Consider the following 18,411-nt stretch of genomic DNA (forward strand, 5'->3'; position numbering starts at 1 on the left):
TGCCTGGCCTATCATAGGTTTTAATAGAGGTATGTGAGTTGTGAATTTCTAAGAGGGGCTTTCCCAAGCAACACTTTTTCTGAACTTAAAATAGTCTGCTCATTTATTATCTCCATAAATGGACTACTGATTTGTGAGTATTTTAAACAATCTTTGTTTTTAAATTTTTTTATTTTTAAAGAGAGTCTTGTTTAGTTGCCCAGGCTGGAACAGTGTAGTGGAAAGGTCATAACTTACTGTACCCTTAAACCTTCTGAGCTCAAGGGATCCTCCTGTCTCAGTTTCCTGAGTAGCTAGGAGTACAAAAACACCACACTCTGCATGGCTTATTTTTAAATTTTTTGTAGAAATAGTGTCTTGCTATGTTGCTTAGGCTAGTCTTGAACTCCTGGCCTCAAGTGATCTAGGCCTAGGCCTTCTGAATTGCTGGGATTATGGGCATGACTTACCATTCCCTGCCTATTTGTAGTATTTTTGAGGAGCAGGTCCCATAGCTTTCTGATGATCAGAATCACTCTGGAAACTTTGAAAAACATTTTTAAAGTTTTTGAGTTCATAATATGTTTATGTGGTCTAAAATTCAAAATTCTAAATTGGCATACAGTGAAAAGCCTCCCTCTCTGCTCTGTTCCCTGACCTTCTCCTTCCCTTCCTCATCGGTGACTAGTGGTATTAATATATGTTCCAATATTTATTTAGTTGGAACACAATCATTGAGCCTTATATTTGGAGATTTCTGATTTAGTAGGGCTGCATGGGGCCTAGGAATATGTCTGTTTAAATGTTCCCTAGAGATTTTTGGTGTTCAGCCAGATTTAGGCACTGTTATTTTAGATGGTACACATTACTTTTACATGTGACATGTTGTCCATTTCTTAAAACAACTTTGTGAAACAGATAGGGTAGTCACCATTTTTGGCAGAAGTGGAAACTTGAGAAGAAGAGTTGTTAAATAACCTACCCAAGGTTACCCAGTGTCAGACTTGGCACTCAAAACCCAGGGTTTCATTTGGGTATCTAGTGGGATCTGGCTGACATTCATTTTGCCTTTTAATAAAAGCTGTGATGTTAATGATTGGCCAAACCAAACAGAATTTAATATGTATGTTTTTATCTAATTATTTCTGTTCTGATATAACAGCAAATATTACAATATTTTATTGCATTACTTGCCAGTAGAAGACATTCAGTGATTGGATTTCCTATAGTTAGCACTTTAAGGTGCTCCACCAGTTAGATTTCTATCATCAGGGTAAGGCACTTAAGCAGGCAGGCTGCACATAAATAAGCTTTTAGTTATAGTTTTGCTGCTTGATGAACTCTTCTTTCTCTAGCCCTTTGGTCTGCTCAGCACATTTCCCTAACACCAACCCAGATTGATTAAACCACAGAAGAAGGAAGGAGAGAGGAGAAAGAAAACTGTCCTCTACGTGGAGGGGGTTGGGAGCTATGGAGTGATTTTCCTGTCTGTCTGGTAAACTTTTTCTACGGCTAATTCTCAGAAAATTTCAAAAATTTCTCATACTATTTCAGCCTCATTTGAATTAGGGTATAGTTCCAGTGGGATTATTTTGTAGTATGACATTCTTTCAGTGTATTTTATAAAGCCTACTCACCTGATATTGGTCATAGACTAGGACATCTAAAATAGTAATATTTATTAATTTATTTAAGAGACAAGATCTTACTCTTGCCCACAGCTCACCACTGCTTCCAACTTTTGGGATCAAGCCATCCTCCCACCTCAGCCTCCCAAGTGGCTGGAACTACAAGTATGTGCCATCACGCCCAACTAATTATCTTTTCAAGACTTTTTTGTAGAGGTGGTGTCTTGCTATGTTGGCCAGGCTGATCTTAAATTCCTGGCCTAAAGCTATTTTCCCACCTTGGCCTCCCAAAATTCAGGGATTATAGGCATAAGCCACCATGCCTGGCCTAAAAAAATAATTTTTTTAAGAGATTAGTCAGCCAGGTGGGGGGATTTTTTTTTTAAATGACTATAAGAAGGAAAAAAGTTGTAAATCCACCATTTGGAGGCAGTATAAGACTTAAAGAACTAAGATATATTAATTTTCATTACGTTCAGTTCCCCATCCCTTAGTAGATAGCTATTAAGCGTTTACTATGTGTCAGGTACTAGGGATTTTGACATTAATAAAATATGATTCTTGCCTTCTTTGAGTTTATTGGGCAGTAAAGGAGACAAATATTTCCTCATACAGGTAGTTACATTATAAGAAAGTACGGTGAAGAAGAATGCACTAGGTATATTGAAACTTAGAGAAATGCATAGTTTAAGCTAGGAGCGAAAGGTGAGTTAGGGATTTCTGCAGGTTCTTTCAGCCTAGCCTTCAGAGACTCATGGCTAGATGTGCAGAAGGCAGTGGGGTTAGAGTTATTCTAGGCTTAGGAAACAGGTGTGTGGGAAGAAATAAGGAAATAGTTTGTGTGTATAATTTAGTTTGGTAATTCTGGAAATATAGGGATGTTTGGAGTATAGATTCCTTCTGGATGAAAGATAGGCATGTGATTAGAGAGATGGTAAGGGCAAGAAGAGAAAATAAATCTCTTCACTCCATGAAATAAAAACTCGTGCATTTAGCTGAGCAAAGTGGTATGAGCCTATATTCTCAGCTATTTGGGAGACTTTAGGCAAGAGGATTGCTCAATCCCAGGAGTTTGAGGTTGCAGTGAGCTGTGATGAAGTCACTGCATCCTAGCTGGGGCAATAGACAAGACCCTGTCTCCAAAAAAAAAAAACAAAACAAAATGAAACAACCCCCCCCCCCAACCCAAAAGCAACAGAACCCTAACCCTCCTTCAAACAAACAAAAAGACCAAACTCTTGCATGAGAAACAGAGTTAATACTGCATTTACATATTTCCTTTTCCAAGAATTCTCAGACTTAGCTGTCATTCCCTGAATCTTCAAGTTCCTAGCAGGTCTCAGGATTCAAATTGGACTTGGACCCTGTTTAGTTTGGCAGCCAATTCAAGTCAGAACTTGCAGACTTGAAGCAGCAATATAGCAGGCTATCCAAGGATGAAAAATATAGAATAATAATGTTGATAATGGCTGCCATTTATTGAGCCATTAAGTGTTTACCTCTTTTCAAGGTACATTAAAAAATTATCTTGAATCCTTATAGCAGACAAGTAATTTTATCTTTAATAGAGTTAGCTCTGGACAGCTAAAGGAAGCTCTACCAGAGTTCCAGAGCCAGTTAACAGTGGAGATGGAACGAAACCCACAGCATGCTCTTTTCCCCACTGCATCAAGCTGTCCCTTACAATATGGTAGGTGTGATGGTCTGGCTGGTGGGACAGCAGCTCAGGATGTAAAATGACTTGTTTCAAAGGCAGCAAAACTGGTATTTCTTTCTTTTTTTTTTGGAGACAGAGCCTCAAGCTATCCCCCTGGGTAGAGTGCCTTGGCTTCACAGCTCACAGCAACCTCCAACTCCTGGGCTCAAGTGAGTCTCCTGCCTCAGCCTCCCAAGTAGCTGGGACCACAGGCGCCCGCCACAACGCCCGGCTATTTTTTGGTTGCAGCTGTCATTGTTGTTTGGCGGGTCTGGGCTGGATTTGAACCCACCACCTTAGGTGTATGTGGCTGGCACCTTAGCCACTTGAGCCACAGGTGCCGAGCTGCAAAACTGGTATTTCATCTTCGATGCTAGGGAAAGGGCAACACAACTAATGGCATTAAGATCCTTGGACAGGAATATAACCTAATTATCTTGTTTCTATGGAAAAATCAGATTTCATTATAGGTAATTTATTTCAGTTTGCAGTTCTATCTCAAGGAATGAATTACTTGCAAAATGATGGTGTTTGTTCTATGAAGTCTGTCAGTTATCTCAGGAGACGTTTAATTTGTATGAAGAATGAAAATTGGGTTTGTAATGATTTGAATACATCATCTACACTTGGCAGATACTTTAATGAATGATGTCACAAGTATTCCAAATATGATTATGGCTTATAGGTAAAAAAGGGCAAGTATTTCCTCATAAAAATTTTGACTGGATACTACACATTTTGATTAGCAGCTTCCAGTCTGGTTAGCACAGTTTGATTCTTCTATGTTTGTATGTCTATATAGTCTTACTGTTAAGAAAATGAAATTAGATAAGACAGAAAGACTTACAAAATTATCCAGAAAAATTAATGTATAAAGGCCATTATCTTTTCTTACCAAATTTCTCCTTGTCCATTTGGCATGTGTATTCTTTCCCTATTCATATTTTGAATGGAGCTAAAAATAACATAGTTGATTTTGCTTTAAAGGACAATGATTAATTTTTTTGTGTATGCTGAGCATTTAATTTCTCAGAATGTGTTTATCTTTGAAATGGCACAGTAATTTGGGATTTTGGTCTCCTTTCACATTATCAGGAGAAATAGTTACGATACTTTACAGGAATTTATAACCAGAATATTTTCCAGTTTAGGAGAAGAAATTATTTGCCAGGTATAAGGCAATAATGCAATGTTTCTTTATCACAGTTTATAGAGTGTTTCTCTACAACATGAATTGTCTTTTTGGTTTAATAGAAATCTTTTGGTGAGGGGGGTGAGGAGGGAGGGTGATTGGTGGGGTCACCTCTGTGGTTTATCTTACAAGGGTACAAGTGAATTTTTCTAAAAGCAGAGTATGAATGTCTTAACCAATAACTAAGAAAATGACATGAAGGTTATGTTAACCAGTTTGATGAGAGTATTTCAAAATGTATGTGAAAACAGCGCACTGTACCCCATGATTTCATTAATGTACATAGTTTACTATAAGAAATAAAAAAAAAAGTAATGTTAACTAAAAACCAGTTTAGAGGGAATAGTTAGAAGAAATTCACATAAAAAATTTATATCACTTACAAAACTTATAATACAGTATTTATTTAGAAACTTTTGTTTTTCATCAATGCATCTTGAAGGGAAGTGTCTCGCATCACTTAGAGTAAAAGAATGCATTATATAAACTGGACTTTGTCATCTTCATAAGCATTAAAAAAATTCAGCATAAGTCCCTGTGATTTAAGAAGCTGACAGATGTTTTTTTTTTTTCTCTTACAAAAGCCATCTTTTGTGTGATTTGGGGTCAGATGTTAGCTACAGTTTTCTTTGTATAGGCGGTAAGTGAGAAAAGTAAGATTGCTATTTTAGAAATTGTCCAGCAAAAGTTAAATAAAATGTGACTTAGACTGAGTGAAATGTGACTAAGTAAAGATACATAAGGGATCAGTGTACAAGCTGAAATCTGAATTGTAAGACTGTGAAAGATAAATGTGTTTAGATTAGGATGCTTTTGACCAAGGAAATAACCTTGTTCAGAGTGTTAAGTAGTAATTCTTGTGTTCAGTGATTTCAAACCTAGGATAGGTGCCTTCTAATCACGATTGAGGAATACAAATATAGTTGCTAGATCTCATTTTTTTTTGAGACAGAGCCTCAAGCTGTCCCCCTGGGCAGAGTGCCGTGGCATTACAGCTCACAGCAACCTCTAATTCCTGAGCTCAAGCGAGTCTCCTGCCTCCGCCTCCCAAGTAGCTGGGACCACAGGTGCCCGCCACAATGCCCGGCTATTTTTTTTTTGGTTGCAGCCATCATTGTTGTTTTGGCGGGTCCGGGCTGGGGATTCGAACCCGCCACCTTAGGTGTACGTGGCTGGCTCCTTAGCGCGCCGAGCCGCTAGATCTCATTTTTTAAGAGAAGCTGGAAATCTAAAGTACTCTGAAATACTACAATTTTAAATGTTGACCAAGAGTAAATTTATTCATTTATTTTAGTCGGAGTCTCACTATGTGGTCCTCGGTAGAGTGCTGTGGCGTCACAGCTCACAGCAACCTCAACCTCTTGGGCTTAAGTGATTCTCTTGCTTCAACCTCCCAAGTAGCTGAGACTACAGGTGTCCGCTACAACACCCGGCTATTTTTTTGTTGCAGCTGTCATTGTTGCGTTAGCTGGCCTGAGGCGGGTTTGAACTTGCCACCCTTGCTGGTGCTGTAACCACTGTGCTATGGGCACTGAGCTGGCCAAGAATATTTAAACCTTTTACCATGTGATTCAATTAAAGTATGTCTGTAAACTGGCAGTTGGAGGCCCCCCTCCTACTTTTAGTAATTGACTATACAGCTTTTGCATATAAAACCTTAAATAGATAACCTAATAGATAACCATAGATAACCTTTTTGGTATCTTCACCTCTACTGCCTGCCCTCTCCCTTATTGAAAACCACTGTATAGAAGGGTCACTTGAGTCCAAGAGTTTGAGATATGCCTGAGCAATATAGTGGGACCCCATTTTTAAAAAGAGAAAAGGGAACTCTTTGTATATTGTTGGTAGGAATATAAATTAGTATAGCGGTTATAGAAAACAGAATGGAGGCTCCTCATAAAACTAAAAATAAAACTACCCTATGATCTAGCAGTTTCACTGCTTAAGTATCCAAAAGAAGGAAAATCAATATATTAAAGAGATATCTGCACTTCTGTTTATAGCAGCACTAGTCACTGTAGCCAAGATATGGAATCAATTTAAGTTTCTAACAGCAGATGAGTAGATAGAGAAAATGTGTTGTGTGCATGTATGTGCGCGCACACACACACAAATCTTGTCATTTGCTGCATCATGGATCAGCCTGTAGGCCATTATGTTAAGGAAAATAAGGCAGGCAAAGCAAGACAAATATCTCATGTTCTCACTCATGCAGGAACTAGGAACTAAGAAAGTGGATCTCGTGGAGGTAGAGATCAGGATGATGGTTTCTAGAGGCAAGGAAGAGTAAGGAGGGCAGGATGAGAGAGCTTGGTTAATGGGTACAAAGTTACATTTAGATAGAAGGAATAATTTGTTGGATATCACAGTATGGTGACTATAGTTATTAATAGTTTATTGTATATTTCAAGATAGCTAGGTGAGATGATTTAGAATGTTCTCAGTAGAAAGAAATTACAAATGTTTGAGGAGATGGATAATCCATTTATCCTGATTTGGTCATCATACATTGTATCCATGTATCAAATATCACATACACCATAACTAAGTAAAGTTATTTATCAATAAAAAATTATATAATTTGAAAAGCATTTTAAAAGTACAGAACTACAGTGTTATTTTGGTCGACATTTGTGAGTGTTTTAGTAAGAAGGAATAATTACTCATTTTTTTCTTATTAGGGTTGGTAATTTTAATGGCACTGTGCATTTCTGAATGTATTACGGCAGTCCTCAGAGTGTGGTTTGTGGACCCTGGGGAGCCCCAAGACCCTTACAGGGGCTCTGACGTCAAAACATTCTTTATGGTAATACTGAGACTATCTCTTTCACTGATTTGGCATTTGTGCTATGGGTTTGAAAGCAGTGGTGGGTAAAACACTGGTTTTTTGGCATGAACTGTACTAATAATGGTCATCGTATACTTCACTTTTCTTATACTTTTCTTCTCCCCAAGTGGTGGGGTGGTGGCCAGTTTCACTTTATTTTTCTTTGATAAAACAGTAAAACTTCATTAATTTTTGTGTGTTTAGATTATTTTAATATTTTGTGTTATGAAGTAAGAACATTTGTTGAAGAAAAGCATTTTTGCAGTTTTTTAGTTGCAGGCTCAACTAGCCACTTTCTTTTATGGATTTCCTTTGTTTCTTTTTTTGTGGAAACCATTTGGCTTCCTTTCTTTTTTTCTCTTTAATAGTAAGGGTCACACTTTTTTTGCCCAGGCTGGAGTAGTGTGATGAACCTGATGAATAATGCGATCTTAGCTCATGTCAGCCTTGGGACTCCTGGGCCCAAGTGGCCCTCCTACCCCAGCCTCCAGAGTAGCTAGGATTACAGGAATGTACCACCAAGCCCTGCTAATTTTTTACTGAAGACAGGGTCTTGCTATGTTGCCCAGGCTGGTCTCAAACTCCTGGCTTCAAGCAGTCCTTCTGCTCCAGTGTCCCAAAACACTGGAATTGGACCACCAAGCCTTGCTCAGAGACTCCCTTAAAGGGGACTACTCCCGTGAACTCGCCTTACATGGTTTGGCATTGGTTTCCTCCAGGACTGTGTGAGGAATTTGGGGGTGGATATCCTCTGAACTGGATTGTATAAGCTAGCTCCAGGCTCTCAGTTTGCTGGGGTAGGTAGTGCCTTCTAGATGTTAGCACAAGTAAATGACCAACTGAAAATACCTGTGCAATTTTGCCCAAAGCATAGTCTTTTCCCCCAGTTAACAGTGGCTAGCAGATAGGGATCACTATGTGATAGTTTGATTTTTTTATTATTCTATTTTTTTGTTTGATATTTTATATCAGTGATAATGTGAAAACAGTTGGCATGCAAAGGAATAGTTAAGAGGCAGTGATGTACATAGTGTGGTGCAGTAGTTGTATAAAAGAACATTGTGAGAAAGTTGAGGACCGATTGCCTGTACTTAAGGACATGCATGATGACGTAACCACAGACCATATACTATAGAGATGGATTTAATTAGTACCTGTTGTCTGTACCATCTATCTAGTAACACAGTAGTTGCTTAAACAAATTGGGGGCGGGGTGGTGTAACGAGTTCCACCGCTCCTTGTGTTTGGGGCTTTAAGATTTAGAGGGCTTGCCTTTGGAGAAATGCCAGAAATTTTCCTGCAGTATTTCTTTTTCTACCAGAATATACCTGGGCACAGATTTTTAATGTACTGCATTTCTATTTTGGCAATACTTGGCATTCTCAGTGGATGAAAAGGAGTGAATTTTCAGACGTTTTCTTCAGGAGTCCTTGATGTAATATTGTATGTACCCTTTCCTGACTGTTGTCCTTTGGTTCTGTGCATGGATAATTAGGCCTTTTACTTCAAAATAAAATTGTGTGAGTATGTAAAAGTTATATTCCAAGAATGGATATCCAGAATTGGGGTGGGATCACCTTAAAAGGTAGTTTGCTGATATGATTACTGAGTGAGCTATTGTTTTATTTTCCCTCCATGTTAACTGGTCTGTTTATAAAAGTTACCTTGGCCAGTATCTGAAAAGAATTTGTATATATTCTCACTATTTTTGCCTCCCACCCTCTTTTTGAGGCAGAGTCTCTTTTGCCCTGGCTGTAGTGCCCTGGTATCAGCCTAATTCACAGCAACCTCAAACTCTTCGTTCAAGTGATCCTCCTGCCTTAGCCTTCTGAGTAGCTGGGATTACAGGCACCTACCACAACAACATCCAGCTATTTTTTTTTTTTCTTTCCTATTTTTTAGTAGAGATGGGGTCTGGCTCTGGATTAGGCTGGTCTAAAATTCCCGAACTTAAGGCATCCTCTCATCTTGGCCTCTCAGAGTGCTAGGATTGCAGGCTGAGCCATCCCAGCCTCTTGCTTACTCATTACTGAGAGAAGGAAGACGTGGGGAGTTAGTTTTGTTGAGATTAATATCGGGAACCTTTTTTGCCTCTGAAATGGGTTACATGTCAATAATGTACTTTTTTTACTGTTGGAACTGAATCCAACTAAGTAGAAAGGTCAGGAAAGACTTGATAAGCTATATTCTTTGTTTAGAGTCTATGAAAACACTTTTGACAGGAACATGACTAGAATGTAAGAGGATTGCCAGAGCCTGAGTTGCAGGTTGCTGTGAGCTATAAGGCCAAGGTACTCTGTGCAGGGCAACAGCTTGAAACTCTGTCTCCAAAAAAAAAAAAAAAAAAAAAAAAAGTAAAATAGTGAAGGTCTGTAAGAGAAGTTGTAAACTTCTGCAGGAGGAAGATTAGGACCACCAAGAAAAGTTTATGGAGGAAGTAGTATTTGAAATGAGAGGAAAATAAGTAGGAATGAGACTGGAAGAAATGCATTGGTGGCAGATCATGGCACTTTCCTCTGTTGAGTTGATGTCAAGAAACTGGAAACGCAAGTGGGGGTGTGCTTTTTCCAGCAGTCCCATGTGTAGGTATGAGGTTGTGATGTCAAGAATATCTTCATGTTTTTGAGAATTGGAGTCTTTTGAGGATTTAAGTATATATAGCTCAATTTTATTTTTTTTCAGAAATTCAGCAAGAAAGATTCATCAGGTTTAAATCCAGTTTAGGTGTGCATGTCTGAAGATGCAGATAGCGTTACATGATGGGGGTGGGTAGAGAGTTATAAAAGTGAAGAACTTAGGCTAAATGCTGTTCACAGTTGATCAATGAGAAGATGAATTATCTTTGAAATTGTAATGTTCAATTTGGGGGGAAAGGAGAGTGAAACTATAGGGGATTTCAAGAGTAGCAGTGAAAAATGTTATGTGTAAATGTTACGTTATTATGGCAAGTGTTGTTATACTTTGTTTTCTTGTCTCTCTGTTATCAGTTTGCTGTTAGCTTCGTGCTTTAAAGAAAAAATTTCAATTTCTGAATCTGTATAATCTATACATTTAAGGGGGTAAAAATAGGGTATTTATTCAGAATATAGAATAAAAATAGGGTTAGCAGTGTAGGAGCAGTAAAAGTCAGAAGCTTTTTGCTAACTTATCTATTGTGTGTTATAGCCAGTTCACAAAGGCTTACCTGTCTGTCCTTGAATGAGATTAAATGCTGAGTTATGAGGTTATTTTTGTAATGTTAGGCTCTTAAAATTGTTTTTCATCGTAACCACATGTAATGATTAATTCTGAAATAGAATTGGTGAGCTCTAGTGTGGTTTACCTTTTATTTTAAAAAAGGGAAAACATCAAATATTTCTGTGAGAAAAAATAATAGAGAATAACTTTTAGTAAGCATTGTATGATGATCCTTTATAGTAGACGAATACAGAGTAACTTACTAAATGTAAATGAATGTGATCATTGGCCCGTAGTGATTCTGTGTTTTGCATATCTGTTGAGTACGCTGTAATGTGAAAGAAACCACTTCTGCAGCTTACTTTTTTTTCTGTGAAGGTTTATTTGCCACTGTTATCTTCATGTAATTCATGTAAATTAATATGTAGGGTCAGTTTAATCATGAGAAACTGTCTTGAGATTTGAAAGAATGATACATTTTATATAAAATTAGGGATTGAATTTTTAAGAATTACAAAATCTGATATTTTAAGGAAACACTGTAAAGTGTCCATATAAAATCCACTTGTATATGAAAGTTTCAGATAAGATAAAATTGAATATGACAGTAAGTGCTATTTCTATGTAAGCATTACATATATATCTTCCATTGATATATTTGCTTTTCATACATTCATAAGAATTTCAGGACTGAAAAGAACCCAAAGGTGACTAATAGTCCTTTCTCATATATATAAGAACCTGAAATATAGTGGACTTAGGTGAGTCTAGTTAGTAGTAGATGAGCTGGGAGTGACCCCCAGCTTGGTTGCTATTTAGTGGGTATTATTTCCAGTCTAGATTGGTGTGCATTTCAGATGTGGGTAGGAGTATTACCATGTTTTCTAAGATTAGCAAATTTATTTATTTTATTTTATTTTTTAGAGACAGAGTCACTTTGTCACCCTCAGTAGAGTGCTGTGGCGTCATAGCTCTCAGCAATGTCCAGCTCTTGGGCTTAGGTGATCTTCTTGCCTCAGCCTCCCGAGTAGCTGGGAATACAGGCACCTGCCACAACACCTGGCTATTTTTTTTGTTGCAGTTTGGCTGAGGCTAGGTTTGAACCCACCACCCTCGGTATATGGGGCTGGTGCCCTACTCACTGAGCCACAGGCGCCGCCCATAAGATTAGCAAATTTAATTGATAGCAGTAACCATTCCCCTTTTCTCTCTCCCTGGTACCTGAAGTTTGCTTTTGAGTTCTTGGGTTATTAAGTGTAATTCTAGGATTTCAGTATGCTCAGTACTTATTTTAGTTTTAAAATAACTACATGGAATGATAATTTGAAGCCAAGGAAGCAGCATTTAATTCTGAATCTTAATTATTGTACAGGTTTGAAAAAAAGTCTGACAAATTTAGTTCCCCCTCCATACTGTGCTTTGTGAAAGCTCTAGGGACAGTTTTAGGCATATAACAAAGGAATGGAAATGAATGGGTTTAGTTCTATGCCAGGGAATAAATATCTTCTGAAAGTGTCACTACTGTGGTTTTGGGGAAGTAAAACCTTTCTTAGTTCTTTCTCACACACTGGCTCTAGTCTGGTGAAAATTTTTTGTAAATTACTCATAGGCCAAGGAAACAAGAGTTCTTGCTTCTTTTCACAGTCTTCTAAAGGGTGCTGTTATTTTCCATAGTGGAGTCCCCCCCAGTTTATTTTTTCATTTTTCTAGTCAGTGTCTCAGCTCATGAGTCCCACAATGCATTACTCTCACACAGTGTTTTATCTTGTCTTGGAACACAGAAATGTGCCTTGTAAATGGGCACACTAGAATTTGGTAAAAAAGCTTAACTTTTTGAGACCAGTAAAAACATATTTTATTAATGAAATAAATATAAAACTGAACTACAGAAATGAAAATGTGTTATATTGGGGGACAAATCATACATGATCAATTGCTGTTTCTTGAGGAATGAGAATAAAGTCATCAGTGACTACTTCTTGGGAGAAAATAAAATATGGCATCATTCGAAAATTATTTTAGCTGCTGAAAGCAATTTGGTATTAGATAGTTAATGTGCGTGTTTGAAGGATGCTCTTCAGTAGTGAACAGAAGATAGAATTCATAGGACAAGTTAAAGGACAGCTGGCTCTTGCACAGAATCTTTTATTGAAATACTTTAACTTTAGGTTATTTGCCCATAGATTATATGATTTGTTGCAGCCTTTAAATCTTAAGCTGGCTTTATTTTATGATTTATATTTTGGAGTATAACACTTTCATCTGTTAGTACAAATGATTGAAATTTGATTTCATTCTTTTTTTTTTGAGACAGAATCTCACTTTATTGCTTGGGCTATAGTGTAGTGGCATAATCATATTTCGCTTCACTCTCAAACTCCTGGGCTCAAGCAGGATTCCTGCCTCAGCTTCCTGTTGTGTTTTACTTTTTTCCCATTGCTTTCTAAAATTCTCAGTTTGCTTTTAAGAGAAATATTAATATTTCTGAGAGAAGCTTTAAAAGATAAGATAGTTGTTTTGATAACTTAATAGAATTGAAATCAGTCTGTCTCTCATTTTTTAAGAGATAGGGTCTTGTTCTGTTGTCCAGGCTGGAGTGCAGTGACATGATCTTAGTTCAGTGCAACTCCTGCCTCAGCCTTAGCTAGGAGTACAAGTATGCAGCATCACGCCCATCTAATTATTATTATTTTTTTTTTGGTAGGGAATCTCTACATTTGGTTTACGTCTTCACTTTTTTTTTTTAACGACACAAGAGTCTTACTTTGTCACCCTTGGTAGAGTGCTGTGGTGTCACAGCTCGCAGCAACCTCCAGCTCTTGGGTTTACCAGGGGTCCTCAGATTTTTTAAACAGGAGGCCAGTACACTGTCCCTTAGACCGTTGGAGGGCTGGACTGCTAAGCAGGACAGGCAGTGATGGGAAAAACACCCAACGGGCTGGGTAAATGTCCTAGGCGGGCCACAGTTTGAGGACGCCTGGCTTAGGTGATTCTCTTGCCTCGACCACCTGAGTAGCTGGGACTACAGGTGCCTGCCACAACACTTGGTTATTTTTTTTGCAGTTTGGCTGGGGCCAGGTTTGAACCCGCCACCCTTGGTATATGGGGCCAGCGCCCTACTCACTGAGCCACAGGCGCTACCCCTACATTTTAATGCGATTCCCTTCAGTTGACAAAATGCCTAGTTTAATTTAGCTATTTATTATAGTATTTTATACTAATTCAAGACTGTACCCATGAGGGAAACAGCAAAATCATAATAGAAAATACAAGTTAATGTCTCTTTGTTGGGTAGCTCTTTAACATTTTTCTAAGCATTTTCAACATTCTTTTGAACTCTTCTTTGAAATGGAAGGTGTTACACTTGCTTTATAGATAAGGGCATTGATGCTCTAATTTGTTCAGTTTTGTGTTAAAAGACCCCTGAAGGACTCGAGTCAGTCCCTTAAATCAGTTAGGTTTTTCTGGCTTTTTCTATCCCATTGTTTTAAATTCTTAATAGATCTATGCTTCCCAAGTATTTTCATTTCATGATATCCATGTACACTGAAGAATCTCTTCTGACATGCATAGCACAGTTTTGAAAATGAGCTTTCAGTTGGGCATTGGTTCTGTTTTTTCATTGTTTTAAAGATGGGATTAATACGGTGATGATTATTGTTATTGAGCTTGCTAATGGGGTGGTGAGGGAAGGGAATTGCAGAGTCTGCTTATGATCTTTTTGAGGAAAAAGTGAAAGAAAAAAATGTTTTCTCATAGTAATAGTTTTGTGTATTAATATTGGAAATCCCCAAAATAATGATCCAAATACCTGTCAGAACTGTTTTGTTTACAAAGGATATGTACATGGAGTTTATTTATGTTTTGTTTTGTTTTTAAAGGTTACGGGAAGTTTCAGAGAAATTGAACAAATATAATTTAAACAGGTATGAATTGTAAGATCTTTAAAATTTTCTGACAAAGAATGGTTTCTATTAGGAAAAAGAACTCCAAGTTAGGCAGTAACCTAACATGACTAATGTTAATATGATTATTAAGAATCTTTTAATATAACCATTAACTTTTTATGAGTTGAGTTTATTTGAATTACAGCTTACATTCATATTTTTTAAAAATCTGGCTTACCAAGGAACTATAATGATTATAGAGGTGGCATATTTCTAACTCTTCAACTATTATTTTAAAATAATTTTAAAATATGTAAATACTAGTTTTTTTTTTTTTTTAAAACAGGTTTTGCTGTTACTTTAATTGGATTTAAGAAAAGACTCTAGGATGTATTCACCATTTAAAAAATAATTTCATTTACATACATTTTTTCTTTTTTATCCTCTAGCCACCCCCCTTTGAATGTATTGGAACAGGCTACTATTAAACAATGTGTGGTGGGACCAAATCATGCTGCTTTTCTTCTTGAGGTAACTTACTTAGTCTAAGGTAGAGAAATGGAAAATCAGCTGTTAGAATATAATTGTACATCATATTTCTTCCTTTTTAACCACTTGAAAGAGCAATTTCAAAGATTGCCCATTTTCTTTAATTATTTTATAAATTCTGTGGCTCAGAGAAAGCTTAAGTGATTTACTAGAGTTTGAAACTTGTTACTAACAGAGTGGGAACGTTCCTGATATTCAATCATTTCTTACTCTAAGTTGTGTCAGATTGAGATGTTTTAAATTACTTTCTGCCGGCTTCTTGATAATGTATGTATGTATGTATGTATGTATGTCAGATTTCCTCAGCTCAAGTGTGAGTATATTCTGGAAGGGAGCTTTCTTGCTCTTTTTTCAATTGACAGTCATTGGCACAGAATCTCTTTGTTGAATAAAGTCAAATTTTTGTATACATTTTTAGTTTGAGAGTTTCTTCTATTTTCTTTGCTTTTAGGATGGTAGAGTTTGCAGGATTGGTTTTTCGGTACAGCCAGACAGATTGGAATTGGGTAAACCTGATAATAATGATGGGTAAGATATTAATTATATCCCTTTTATTTACCATGTATTTAGCTCTTAGAGGTTGTTATTGTATATAAACCCACATTTTGTTTTGGGTAACTCACAAAGAAAAGCATTGTAGAAAATCAGGCACTTAAAATAGATTGAAATGATTGCTTTGTAGTTTGATTCTGATTTTTATGCAAACAGTGATTTATAGCCAAAATATTAACATTAAAAGCAGCAGAGGAGCCAATTTCCACTTAACAGGAATGGGTTGCCAGAAGAATGATATTACATGGTTGGTAGGTCCCATGTCAGGTTTACTCTGATTAAAATGATTTTGTAGTTGTGTTTTCTTTCTTTCATATTCCTAGATTAAATAACACAATTTGAAAATAACTAGGGTTTTAAAAATTTTGGTCTTTAAAAATTACAGCATGTTTATGAAAAAGGATACTAGATAATGTATGAGTTTCAGTTGGCTGCTTCTAAGGAAAGCATGATTAATATAAAAAAATCTAAAGTATAATTTACTATTTAACATTCATTTGCATTTAAAACATGGAAACAGTTTCAACCGGAAAGAATGCTAAATTGTTATTAACTTTGGGGGACTTCCGCTCCAGAAAGGATGTTTTAGGATCTAAACTAATGTTAGGCTACAAGATGTTATGTTTGCTCTTTGATGTGAAATATAAAGTTCATTAGTAATAATCAGGGAATCCTTAGGCTGGTATTTTACCAAAGTAAGTCCCAGAACAGTGAGTCCTGGAATTTTAATTTTGTTACTAAGCAGTATGGGACTATTCTATGATTATTTTATCTTTTTATTTTTCCCTAGGTCAAAGTTGAACAGCAACTCGGGGGCAGGGAGGACATCGAGGCCTGGTAGAACAAGTGACTCCCCATGGTTTCTCTCAGGTTCTGAGACTCTGGGTAGGCTGGCAGGAAATACACTGGGGTAAGTTGTGGTCCATTGAAGGCATCAGCTAATACTTGCCATTGTCTTGTGAGTGTTCTAGCTCTGAGTGGGAATCATCTTTAATAACATCTAGTGATGGAGTAAAGAAAACTCTCCTGAACTCAGGGCAGGAGCCCATACGGCTCATGATGAACCACCATGATAAAAATAACCCACTTGGCTAATTACAATGAACTTAGCTTCATGACCTTGAAAAAAATGTATATAAGGCTTCTCAGTGGTTAGGGCACTGGCTACATACACTGGGGCTGGTGGGTTCAAACCTGGCCTGGCCCTGCTAAACAACCATGACAACTACAACAAAGAAATAGCCTGGCGTCATGGAAGGCACCCGTAGTCCCAGCTACTTGGGAAGCCGAGGCAAGAGAATTGCTTAAGCCCAAGAGTTTGAGGTTGCTGTGAGTGAGCTATGATGCCATAGCACTCTACCTAGAGTGACATAGTCTCTGTCTCAAAAAAAAAAAAAAGTATATAATGTTTGCATGTGTTTATAATGTTACTTATGTCATTTAGAATTTTAAATGATTTTATCTTTGGTCATTTCTTGTGACTTAATCTTGTATTACAAATATCTATTGCTTTCTGGTATCCAGAGCTGCTAGTTCTTTTTTTTTTTTTTTTCAAAGACACAGAGTCTCACTTTATTGCCCTCGGTAGAGGTGCCGTAGCATCATAGCTCACAGCAACCTCCAGCTCTTGGGCTTAGGCGATTCTCTTGCCTCAGCCTCCCGAGTAGCTGGGACTAAAAGTGCCTGCCACAATGCCTGAGTATTTTTCGTTGCAGTTTGGCCAGGGCGGGGTTTGAACCCGCCACCCTTGGCATATGGGACTGGCACCCTACTCACTGAGCCACAGGCACCACCCTGCAGAGCTACTAGTTCTTTCTGAATTAATCTAATGAGCTAGTTGTAAATTATGTAATTAAACCTTTTATAGTCTTCCATAAAATTGTTTGTACTTTTGGAATATGTTTGTAAAATGTATCTTTTAAAGTAGATACCAGCTCCTTTACCAATTTATTTAAAGTTTATATACTGTTAAACCAAACTATATACAAATTCCAAACTAGATGCTTTCATTCATTTTAATACCTTGATTCTTGAAGGGCCAGATTTTCTGAAAATACCCAGTTAATGATTAGATAATATCACTTCAATCAGTCAGCATGTGTATTCAGAAGCTAATCAGAGAGAAGTACAACAACTAGAAGCAATATAAATTGATTTGAAACATAAGGGGAGGAGGAGGAGCTTTTTATATTTTGACACTGAATTTGTAGGCAAAGTTAGATTTAAAAATTGGGATCCTTAAATGTTTAATTTTTTGCTTTTATGTTTTCATGCTGAACTAAATGTATTTTGGAGTGGGAGGAAGGTCATTTACTTGGGGGCATCCTCTAGCTTATTAGTAGGAAATAATACCTATGGTCTCAGTGAAGTATATATATCTTCTTTTAATAATCTTAGTTACACAGTATATCATAAAAGAATCTGAAACTAAGATGTAATAAAAAATGAAATTTCATTTCCTTTGATAAACCTAGAAAAATTTGTATTCATTTAAGAGAGAATAACTATTATTTGTCATATAGTTATATTAAATAATATGTTCCCTTAAAAGATAAATTTCTGTCTGGGTACAGTGGCTGATGCCTATAATCTCAGCTCTCTGAGAGGCTGAGACAGGTGGATTGCTTGAGCTCAGGAGTTGGAGAACAGCCTGAGCAAGAGTGAAAACCCATCTCTAAAAAAAATAGAAAATTAGTTGAGTGTTGTGGTGCATGCCTGTAGTTCCAGCAATTTGGGAGGCTGAGGCAAGAGGATTGCTTGATCCCAAGAGTTTGAGGTTGCTGTCAGCTGTGACTCCACGGCATTCTACTGAGGGTGACAAGAGTGAGACTCTGTCTGGAGAAAAAAAAAAAAGATAAATTTTTTTGTTTAGTTTAAGGATCAGTAAAGTATAGTCTCTGGGGCCAAATCCAGTCCCTCCT

General features: G+C 37.2%; 1 protein-coding gene across 3 annotated transcripts in view; it reads left to right on the forward strand.

Annotated features, from left to right (window-relative positions):
- The window catches only part of UBR5 (ubiquitin protein ligase E3 component n-recognin 5), a 153,338-nt gene that overhangs the window by 35,037 nt on the left and 99,890 nt on the right, over positions 1-18,411 (forward strand). For all 3 annotated transcript variants that reach the window (XM_023517422.1, XM_023517434.1, XM_023517425.1), the window contains exons 2-5: positions 14,384-14,428; positions 14,839-14,920; positions 15,390-15,466; positions 16,281-16,400. In XM_023517422.1, coding sequence (XP_023373190.1) covers positions 14,384-14,428; positions 14,839-14,920; positions 15,390-15,466; positions 16,281-16,400 — 324 coding nt within the window. The remainder of the gene's footprint in view (positions 1-14,383; positions 14,429-14,838; positions 14,921-15,389; positions 15,467-16,280; positions 16,401-18,411) is intronic.

Source organism: Otolemur garnettii, unplaced genomic scaffold, assembly GCF_000181295.1.
Source record: "Otolemur garnettii isolate 467f Iridium unplaced genomic scaffold, OtoGar3 scaffold00004, whole genome shotgun sequence".
In the NCBI taxonomy this organism is placed as follows: Eukaryota; Metazoa; Chordata; class Mammalia; order Primates; family Galagidae; genus Otolemur; species Otolemur garnettii.